The following is an 11,663-nucleotide window of genomic DNA, read 5'->3' as shown; positions in this document are numbered from 1 at the left end:
AGCAAAGTTCTGTTGCTGTTGTGGTACCTGGCACCATTTTTTTTTTTTTTTTTTTTTTAGCATCTTAATCATCATTTGGAAAGAGAACATTCTAGAGTAATATCATTAAAAATAGCTCTGATAAAGCATGGTCACTACTATATATCATAAAGCAGGAACAAGCTATTTTACATTCACAGAGGTATGATACAGTACCATCCTACATCAATAATACTAGAATCAGTTTTGGTTTGAAATTTGCTTTGTCTGCAAATAAGATTGCTACCCCTGCTTTTTTCTGGTCTCCTGTCACATGGAGAATTGTTTTCCATCCTTTCACTTTTAGTCTATGGGCTTCTTTTTGCACTAGGTGTGTTTCTTGTATACAACGTATTGCTGGATTTTGTTTCTTACTCCATTTTGCCAGTCTGTTTCTCTTGATTGGTGAGTTGAGACCATTGACATTGATGGTTATAACTGATATGTACTGATTTATTATTGTCATGTTATTGGCCTTTTGTTGACTCTTTATTTTTTCACCTTCTCCTTTTAATTTCTTGCCTTGCCTATTTGATTTGCTCTGTTGGGCCTCATGGTGTTGTTGCCTTCATTGTCTTTTTTCTAGGGTATTGTTTAGAATTGCTTGTAGTGCTGGTTTGATATTCATGAAGTTTCTTGGGTGTTCTTTGTCATGGAAGTATCTTATTTCTCCATCCATTTTGAAAGAGAGTTTTGCAGGATACATCAGTCTAGGTTGGAAGTTGTTCTCTTTTAGTAATTGAAATATCTCACTCGGGGCTCTCCTTGCCCTAAGGCTTTGTGTTGAAAAGTCTGCTTTTATTCTGTTGGGCTTTCCTTTGCATGTGATTTGTTTCTTTTCTCTTACTGCTTGTAGTATTTTGTTCTTCTGTTGGGTTTCTGGGATCTTGATTATTATATGTCTAGGTGTAGATTTTTTTGATTGTGGCTAGTTGGGGTCCTATATGCCTCACTTATCTGAATGTCAGATTCTTCCCCTCTGTTTGGGAAGCTTTCTGTCATTAATCCTGTGAACAGATTTTTAAGTCATTTGTATTTTCTCCTGCTACTTCATGGATTCCTGTCAGTCTTATGTTATTCTTCTTTGCATCATCTAGGAGTTGTTGGATTGATTTCTCATGATCCCCTACTGTTTTTAAGAGACCTCTCTTTTCTTGGTCACTGACTGCAATCTTATCTTCTGTATCTGAGAGTCTATCTTCACATTATTTTATTCTGTTGCATACACTTTCAATGGAGTGTTTAATCTCCTGGATATCTGTTTGAATCTGTTTTATGGATTCCATTTCTTTCCTATGTTGGGCATTTATTTTTTCCATTTCTTTCTTATGCTGGGCCTTCATGGCTTCTATCATGGTCCTGAGCTCATCTATTTTTTTGTCAGTTTCTGCTCTAGAGTCTCAAATTATGACTTACATCTTGCTCAGCATCTCTATGGTTATCTGGGAAATTATTTCTGTTTTGAATTTTTCTAGAGCCTGATTGATCTATTTTGTTACTTCCTGTGCTTTGAGTTCAGGGTGTCCTGGTGGTTCACTATAGGCCTCTTCATCCTCATTTGCCCTTCTATTTGCCATTGGTGAACTGGAAGTCTGTCTTTGTGTCTTGCTTAAGTGTTTTCTCATTTTTATTTTTGTTGTTGGGCTGTCCTTGGTTTAACCTCTGGGTTATCACCCAAATCTTCCTGATATAGTTGTGCCCTAGCTTCTGGGTCTCTAACGACCCACAGACCTTCTCATCTTCATAACATCAGAGAAAACAGCTCATCAAATCAACCACAATCCTTTATCCAACTGTTACAACCAGGAGCACATTATGATCAAGCACAACTTGGAAATTGACCACCTGTTTTATTCACTAGTCTGTCACCCTTAAACCATTTGAATGAAGTTGAAATCAAGAAGCAGTCCAGAACGTGTCTGCAGTGAACAAACTTTTCAATATAGTATATTTACCATTTAATGGCTCAGACAGAGCTAGGACGCAAGACTCCTGATCTCAGTTAGCTGATGGCTGAACACCATGACGCAGACTGACCTCGGGCTGCAAGGCCCAAATTGAGTTCCCCAACCTTCTGAATGGTTGAACTCCACACCGTTCTACTACACGTTTCCCCCTGCCCTTTCTTTAAAGATGTTCAAAGTTGGGAACTCAGAAAAATACCCTTTATGACAACCTTTGCCTCTGCAGAGTGGGTCCAAAGATTGGCACAGTCAGGAGGTCTGAGAGTGCGTGGGGTGGGGGTAAAGGGAGTTATGGGGGTTCAGGGCAGGAGAAGGCATGGCTCTCCTTCCCAAGGTGAATTGGGGCCCATGCTACCTTCCTGGTGCTGGAGCAATGGTGGCTCTGGGCGGGAGAAGGTGTGGCTCTCCTTCTTGCAGTGGATCGAGTCCAGGCTACCTTCCTGGTGCTGGAGTGATGGCGGCTCAGGGTGGGAGAAGCAAGTGCAAGAAATTTTAAAAGCTTCTTCCAATATATAGTAATATGTCTTCATTGGACAGTTGAAACTGAGTTCTGCCAAAGCTAAGTGGCTGTTCCAGTATAACACAGCCAGTTTGTTAGAGTCTCTCTCTCTCTCTCTCTCACTATATATATAAATAAATAAAATAGGCTAGTATTCTATTAGATGTAATCTGTATTCGTTTTGAAATTCAGCAAGTATTTGTATCTGTTGTATGCCCAGATAATGAAATACAATAAAGTTATAAAATTAAAAGGATTCCTTCAGTTACAGAATCTGTTTTCTTCTTGGACCTGAAGATGTTCTAAATCCTTTATCTAAAACAAAACATTACATTGAATGACCATATAGGATAGACATAGATTCAGTGGCTCAATAATATAAAGTCTTGTGGTCTTTTACATTCTTAATTTTCTTACATCCATGTGGCATTGTTACTTACCAGCAAAAAAAAATTTTTTTAATTGAGGCACGGGCAAGGTCTTACTGTATTATTTAGGCTGACCTCAGACTCCTGGGCTCAAGTGTTCCTCTCATCTCAGCCTCTTGAGTAGCTGGGACGACAGGTATGCCACTAGGCCTGATTTGTACATTTTTTATATTGTTGGAAAATACACTTAAGATCATCCTTAAATTATTGCTCTGTTTTTTTGTCTTTATTTTATTTTATTTTATTTAGTACTGGGGATTGAACTCAGGTCCTTGTGCTTGTGAGTCAGGCAGTGACACTTCTGAGCTAAATCCCCAGCCCTGTTTCTTTGTCTTTAGTTGCCCTACTTGATCTATGTATGCAAATGATCTTTTAAGTCAGTTGTAGTTTTCTTTTTGTTTCCATAGTTAGGCCACCAAAGTTTTGTTGTAACAGTTTGTGTAGCAGTTATCATTCATTAAGGAATATTTAAAAAGGTTTAAAAGCAACACTGACAAGTATAATGGCCACCATAATTAGAATCACTTAGAGGCTGGGCATGGTGGCACAGGCCTGTAATCCCACCACTCAGGAGGCTGAGGCAGGAGGATTGCTGCAAGTTTGAGACCAGCCTGGGCTACACAGTGAGCTCTATAGTGGTACCACGCCTGTGCCCATTCCAGCCTCAATGGCATCAGTCTCAACTACATAATGAGAATCTGTCTCAAAAAAAAAAAAATTACTTAGGATTTCTTGAATTTTCTACATCAAAAACAAAATCACTCTTTATAGCTATTTTTGAACACTGTAGAGACAATATTGCACATTTAAAATATTTTGTAATATTCTCTTTGGGGGATGATTGTTGTGTTTATTTTCCTCTTGATTCAGAAAAATACTTGTATCATTTTGATGATTTCATTTACTCATCTTTGAAGTTAGTGTTCTAGGATTGTGATGTATGATCACAGAAAAAGCTGAGAATACATGGGAAACAAATTGGTACAATAGAAAGTTGGATATTTTGTTTTTGATCTATAGTGATTATGATCTTGAGCAGGTAATTCATATTCTTTTATATCTCAGGACTCACATTCTTTTCTCAATAAATATTTTTTTACCGTCTCCTTCATATCTCTAACCAAATCATCTTTCTGTTGTAGGCTCTTTTAATACTTGTGCTTTAAAAAAAACCTTTTTATCACTTGAAATTTGATATTTCTGTATTTACCTCTTTAAAATTTGATTTTACTGCTTGATTACACAGTTCAGGAGAGTTGGATTTACATCTGTTTTATTCATCTTATATTCCCTATCATAGCACACACTGGGACACATTATGAACAATCAATAAATGTTTTTTTTTTAATAAATTAGCTACCTGACATGTCCTAAATTATATTCTTCATTGATATAAAACTGTGCAACCGTATCTCTTTGGGAAAATATTTGAGAAAATCAGGAGAAGGCAGGTTTTTATATCACTTCCATATATGTATGAATGACTGAGTTTAAGAAATTGTGCTCTAACTTTTGTCTTTTATTTCTCACAATTGGGTGAAATTACAAGCTGGCCTAGATTGGAAAGTCCTTCTGTTAGGATGATAAGTTTTGACTCATTTCTAGTACAGTGCCTGCTACCTTGTGAATACTCAATGAATATGCAAAAACCTACACAGATTTTAATTAGTTATTTTATGAGGGACATTATAAAAACTTGGCATGTTTTCATACATTTTGAAAATTCATTTTTTATTAAGAATGACCTTTATAAATCTTGAGTTTAAGGAATAAATTATTATTTATGACTACTCAGTTATTCATCATCTTTTCAAGGTAAGACATTCGCTTGGGATCGGAACCAGTTTTGAAAGACAAATGTATATGGCCATACTGTCTTTCCAGTAAACCTTGCAACTATTTCTGTGACTACATATGTTAACATTTTTATAATTGGCTTCCAAATGACAAACACAGATGGCTGTAGTCTGAATTTTCAGCATGTTTTAGAATAAATGTTTTCTCAGTAACTTAAAGTGCATCATTTCAGAGTCAGATGGTTATCTAATGGAGTTTTTTTCTTATTTACTAGCTGTAAGAAATTGAATATGTGATACGATCTTGTTCTTTTTTCTCACATATTTATCTAATAACAGAAAGCTATTGTGATGTATTTTTCTGAGAATTTAAATTTTTTTTCAATTTTTTTCTGGATAGAGGAGGGAGATTATAGTAAGAGCTTATTTTAATGTTTTCATTTATTTAATAGATAATGATTAATTTTAATTCTGAAATCATGGATCTTTTGTTAAAGTAGAATTAGACAAATCTTCATCTTATTTTTCAAGTTTTGTGGAGCTACTTAAAAACTATTGCTCTATGGTAACTTTTCTGCAAATTACTCTTTTTATTCAACATATATTTACTAAGTATTGTTCTAGGCTTTGAATAAATAGAAGAGAACAAAAGCCTTTGCCCCTATGGAACTTACTCTTTAATAGTTCAAAAATATAATTTCATATAGGCAATATAGACTTAGAACAATGTTTTCATAATTTTGTCTTTAGAAGTGATTTATTCTAAGTACTATAATAGAACCATTCTACTTTTTATTCTTACTGTCTTTTTTCATTTGGGTTTATTTAGTCATGGATATTGTCTCAGAGTCTTTTTTAAGTAAATGTTTCATTATTTAGAGTTTTAGTTTTCTAGTTTTGTTTTAGATTTTTGGTATTGTTCATTGTTCATGTACTTACACATTGAATAAATCTTATATAATCTAACACATTTGGAATTTTAAACAAAATCTTAATTTTCGCCTTCATATATTATGCTGTCTACATGCATTCTAATGCAGACAACATATTTGAAGACATTTCTGAAATTGGATGTAAACATTGTCATTATTAATATTCTTTTGGCATTGCACTCTCTAAGAAATTTTTTAAGGCTTTTTTTAACACCTGAACTTCTGATTCTATTTACAGATAATATACTTACAAGTAGTCAAGTTAGTATATTTTTAAGGATGGATCTATTATCTTTCAGAGTAGTTTAAGTGCATTCCAACAGCTTAATAATATGCAACTAGAAGCAACTGTTCTTGCACCTGTTTCTCAAGCAGACATAAGGTGAAATAATGGGGTAGTTGCTGAATAACTGGGAAAAATTTAAGCGTTACATGTTTTTACGTTCTATAAGGCTAATGATTAGCTGTTTCTGATATATGAGTTAAATATCTACTAAGTGAATAACATTTCTACATACTTTTTTCATCTATAGGAGGTAAGTATAAAATCAACTGTTATTTAATAGACAACATGTCTGTAGCATGTTTTGATAGTTAAAAGCATTAGCATCATTGAGAAGATTGTTTTAATACTTTGCATAATAAAAATTTTTTTGGCCTTCTTTTGTTGGTCTAATTAATAGGTCTAGTAATTCTAGTAGTATATTTCCACTTTTTAAGGCATAGAAGAACTTATAGCTGGTCTCTTTTTTTTTTCTTTATCCTTTTAGCATGATTATAAGAGCTCAAATTAAGTTTAGAAATTGGTTGCTAGTGGTTATTTTATGTAAAAATTAGAGGACTGGGGATATAGCTCAGTGGTTCTGCCTCCTGCCTCGCAAGCGCAAGGTCCTGCGTTCGATCTCTGGTACCAGAAAATAAAATAAAAATTAAAAATTTATTGCATCAGAAAAGGAAATTTAAATGAGAAAAAGGAAAAATTCCCATAATCTTAAGTCCAGAAGAACACCAAAGTTATTATGGTTATAGTGTTCCAGAATTTCCCTGTGCCTATAAGTATAATGTTACTGAAATTAAAGCCAGATATATTGAATGGTGAACGCTGTGAACCCAAGATTTGCCTTGTCTTTTAAAAAAGCAAGTGTTATGTTGTGTTTTGTTTTCTTTAGCTTGCCCAGTTTCGTCAAAGAAAAGCTCAGTCTGATGGGCAGAATCCTCCTAAGAAGCAAAAAAAAAAGAGAAAAACCTCAAGCAGTAAAAATGATGTACATGGCTTGAATATTGATCAATCACAGAGTGATGAGATGTACATAAATAGTTCTCAGGGAGTAGGATCAGTCGTGACTCCTGAATCCACAATAAAGAGAACTCTGCACAGTGGAGAAGTAATCAAGCATGATCAGATCTTCTCTGTTGAAGTAAGTATGCATCCAGATTTCTAATCATAATTCTAAATGGAAAGCAGTTATGGTGAAAATTGTTGGTTTTTTTAAATTGAATTTATTGGTACATTCTAGGTAGACAGTACAGTTACATTCATTACTGGGATCTTGTTTCACCCCCTCCTCCCCTCCCCACCTTCAAACACTTTAATTCCATTTTTACATTTTCCCATATTTTTTTCCTTTTCCCTGTTCTCCTTTCCCTGTCCTTCTCACTGTTCCTACACCTTTGGTCCTTTTCTTCCTATTTCATATTGCTAATTGTCCCATTAGGATCTTGAGTACTATTTTAGTTTTCACACCAGAGAAACTATTCGTTATTTACATATGTGTGACTTATTTATTTCACTTAGGAGTATATCCTCAAAATGTACCCATTTATCTATGAATGAATCTACTTTCTCATTCTTTATGGCTGAGTAGTATTTCATTTTATAGAAAAACCACATATTTATCCAGTGAAAATAGTTATTAGTACCTCATGCAATTTGATTATGATTTTTATGTCTGCAAACATAAGTATTATAGTAACTAAACAGACCTAAAATATTTAGTAATCTTTAAGAGTGAGTATTGCAAGCTTCATTCTGCATTCATTAAACAGCTACAATATATTAACGATTGAGTACCAACAATATGTTGATAGTATTTCCCTTTAGAAAAATTAGTTTAATGGGGAAGGAAGATAAGATACACAGTGTCTTCACTTTGGTTAGAGCTGTGTTATCAGCAGTCCATATGGTACTGTAGAGGGCAAAGAATGCTCAGCTCACCTTTGTCTATGTCATCGGTGAAGGTTTCTTGGAAGTAATAGAAATGAGCCTTGGAGGTATGAGTTGGAGTTACCTTGAGGCAGAGAAGTGGGGGAAGCAATCTCTGTGTGGAAGAAAAAGGATTTGCAGAGACAGAAAACAGTGTGCTGTGATTGGATAACTAACTGTAGGTAGTTTGGTTTTCAATAGATCCCACAGTGATGGTGTAGGGTAGTAATAATGGATAGGGTCTGGAGATTGTACCTGCCCATGACCCCATAGTGGCTACTCAGTGAATGTTAATTTCTCACTACCCCTTATTCCATTGAATGAGATAATTTTCTAGGAAAAGTAAATCTGGGAGAAACTATAGATGGATTGGGATGGTTGGACCACTGAGACCAGGAAGAGAGGAGGACAGATGGCTTAGAAGGAAGAGTGTTGGACAGAACAAATGATGATTATTTGATTATGCCGTGGCATATTTATGCAGAAACTGTAAGATTTTGATATATAGGGAGTGGAGCTTTGTTCAGGAGGTCAAGGTAGTAATAAATTCATGTGCTCTTCGTCATAAGAATGAGATAGCTCCTTTCACAGAGAATGTGGAAAGAACAATGCTGGAACTCTAGAAACGGTGTGTGATGTGTAACAGTTATTCTTCAAATACAAGCAGTTCCCATCTGTCATAGTTGTGTTTTTTAAAGTTGCTACTAATGCTGACCTGGTGAATATTGAACCATTCCTACTGGGGAAAATACAGGTTAGCTTTTTTGAGCCACTCATTAAAAGTGTGTCAACCAGTAGACACATAATCTTGTTTTATGTGTCTTTCTGTTTCATGGTTATTAACATATGCTGTTGATTCATAACATTGTTCAATGTTAATATATGTATCTATATATTGTTGACTCAATACATATATTGTCAAGTTATTAATAATTTGGTTGTTTATGTATCAACAGTATATGTTAAATAAGGGACCTTGAAACAAGCATAGATAAATATGTTACTGTTTACTCCAGACAAAGCATAACACACATTTGCTGTATAAGACAACAACCTTCTCACTCTTAAACACTGAGCACTTCAGTGTTACATTTAGGGGCTAGCTTAAGAAATTGCCTATAAATAGTGCAAAAAATGTGCAAAAGGGTGGTACTAGGTAGACTATGAAAAGGACATTGGTTTACATGTTTTCTTTTCTTTTTTTAAAAATAAGATTCTTTGAAAAAGGGTAGGAAAAAAGAGAAGATTGACAGCTACTCGCGACGAGTAGGGGGCATCACAATACTCCCTGGTTTACATTTTTTGGAGTTGAAACAAGAAGGCAAAATGTTTCCTGCTTTTACCTCATATGGGAGCATATGCATTGGTGAATCACATTTTCCACTACTCTGCCCCTGCCCACAAATGACTGTGTGTGCTGCAAGTGTTGATTTTGAGATGACAAACACATTTTATAATTAGTAAATAGTGAAAATTTATTCATTTCTTAGGTGCACAGTTTGCAAATACTCTCATTTTATGATTTTTCACTTTCTCATTGCTGTCCTTTGATGCACAGTGTTTTTAATTTTGATGAAGTACAATTTAACTTTATTTTCTTCATTGCTTGTACTTTTGGTGCCATACCTACTATTCTTATGTTGTCAAGTCCAGCGTCATGAAGGCTTCAACCCAAGTTTTCTTAGCAGACTTGTTATACTTTTAGGTCTTACATTTTAGTCTGTGATCCTTTTTTTTTTAGTTAGTTTTTTTGTGCTAGAAGATAGGTAGGTATCCAGCTTCGTTCTTTTGCTTATGGATATCCAGTTGCCCCAACACCATCTGTTGACAAGACTGTTCTTTCATCCTTGAATTGTTAATGACTATAAAAGTAAGGATTTATCTAGCCTCTCACTCAAATTCTATAGAGCTATATAATTAGCCTTTGCTAGTATGGCCTAGTCTTGGTTACTGTAGCTTTGTAACACACTTTTGAAATCAGTTAATCTTCCAACTATGTTCTTTTTCAGGATCGTTCTGAATATTCTGAGTCCTTTGCATTTCTGTATCAATTTTAGGGTCAGGTTTTCCATTTCACAATAAAAGGCAGCAAGGATTGTTTTGTTTTGTTGTCTTGTTATGTCTCCCAGAATGGCCTTGAGTTCCTGGACTCAAATAGTCCTCCTGCCCACTCTTCTGAGTAAGTTGGGACCCCAGGTGGGTGGCACACAGTTGGCAGCAGGATTTTGACAAGAATTGTGTTGACTACATAGATGGATTTGGGGAATAGTGTTATCTTAACAGTCTGCCTTCCAATCTGTGAATGCATGGTATTTTAAAATTTATTTAAGCCATCTTTCATTTCTTTCAATGTTATTTTGTATTTTTCAGTGTATAACTATTGCACTTATTTTGTTAAGTGTATTCCTAAGATTTTATTGCTGTTTTATTTCTGAGCATTTTATTGGTTTTTTTGGTGCCTATTATAAATTATTTTATCTTCACTTTTTGATTACAGAAATTCCTTATTTAATGACCAAGTACCTGCAACTAGGTTGTTAAATGAATTGGTCACTGGGCTGGGGATTTAGCTCAGTGGCACTGGAGCCTGCCTCACAAGTGCAAGGTCATGAGTTGGATCCCTCTAAAAAAAAAGAATTGATCACTAAGTTAGGAATTGTATATAGTATGTACATTACAATATGCAGAACAAAGAGATGGTCAGAGGAAACTCCAACTTGATGACTTTCCTTTTATTTATGTAACTCTTATATGAAATACTGTAATGTATAATGACATAAAACTACAGTACCGTAGTGTACAGTACAATCAGCAAAAAATGTAGTACTGTCTAAACAGGGTATACAATACAGTAAAAAAGACAGGTCGCAAGTCTGAACAGTGTGCCTAGGTTATAAGTCTGAATGGTCATTAAACAGGTAGATTGTTAAAGGAGGGATATTTGTATTCATGTATATACATACATATATAACCCGATGTTTATATATTTGGCTTGTATCCTTCACCCTTACTGAACTTATACATTAGGTTGTTTTTCATGAAGCCTTTAGATTTTCTTTTTCTGTATACAAGACCCAAGTCATTTGTATTAGAGATGTTCAACTTCTTCCTTTCCAGTCTTGATGTCTTGTCCTTTTTTGCCTGATTGACATTGCTGGAACCTCCAATACAGGTTGAAAAAAATGATTAGAGGAGAATCCTTTTATCATTTCTCATATTAGGGGGAAGCATTCAGTTTCTACCTTGAGTGTTATATTATCCATATGTGTGTGTATGAATATATATGCATATATATGTATGTATATGTATATATGCATGCACTTTGTAAATGCCCTTTATCAGATTAAGTTCTTTCTCTTCCTGGTTTATTCAGTGTATTTATCATAAAGGAATATTGAGTTTTGTGAAATGTTTTTCTGTGTCTATTGAGATGAATTTAACACAAAAACTGTTACAGATTGATGATGTTAGAAAACTTGTGATTTTAGTCCTTTTAAATAATGAATTGTTTTCATGGCTTCATATACATTCTTCTTTCTAGTCTTCAGATAAGTTCATTTCAGTTGTTCCTACTTGAGGTTTACCAATTCTTCTTGCTTAGATCTATTGAGCCCCTCTAATGATTTTTTTCACTTCTTTTTATTTAATTTGTTATTTTCCTTATCAACTCCAGAACTTTTCTTCAGTTCTTTTTATAATTCCTTTCTCTTTTTGTTCTTCTCTGTTTGGTGTGGCTTAGTTCTCATAATTTTCTTCAGTTTGTGTAGACATTGTTTCCTTTAGTTACTTGACTATACAGTACAGTAATTAAAATAGCTGATTT

The 11,663-nt window shown here is 34.5% G+C and overlaps 1 protein-coding gene across 1 annotated transcript in view; it reads left to right on the top strand.

The window, feature by feature from the left end:
- Akap9 (A-kinase anchoring protein 9) overlaps positions 1–11,663 on the top strand; it is a 158,155-nt gene that overhangs the window by 13,677 nt on the left and 132,815 nt on the right. Inside the window, exon 3 of the mRNA XM_010603485.3 lies at positions 6,807–7,055. Coding sequence (XP_010601787.1) covers positions 6,807–7,055 — 249 coding nt within the window. The remainder of the gene's footprint in view (positions 1–6,806; positions 7,056–11,663) is intronic.

This window comes from Fukomys damarensis, unplaced genomic scaffold (assembly GCF_012274545.1).
Source record: "Fukomys damarensis isolate Sample0158 unplaced genomic scaffold, DMR_v1.0_HiC HiC_scaffold_4, whole genome shotgun sequence".
NCBI lineage: Eukaryota > Metazoa > Chordata > Mammalia > Rodentia > Bathyergidae > Fukomys > Fukomys damarensis.
The sequence above is the reverse complement of the archived record's forward strand: the minus strand, read 5'-3'. Positions and strand labels throughout refer to the sequence as shown.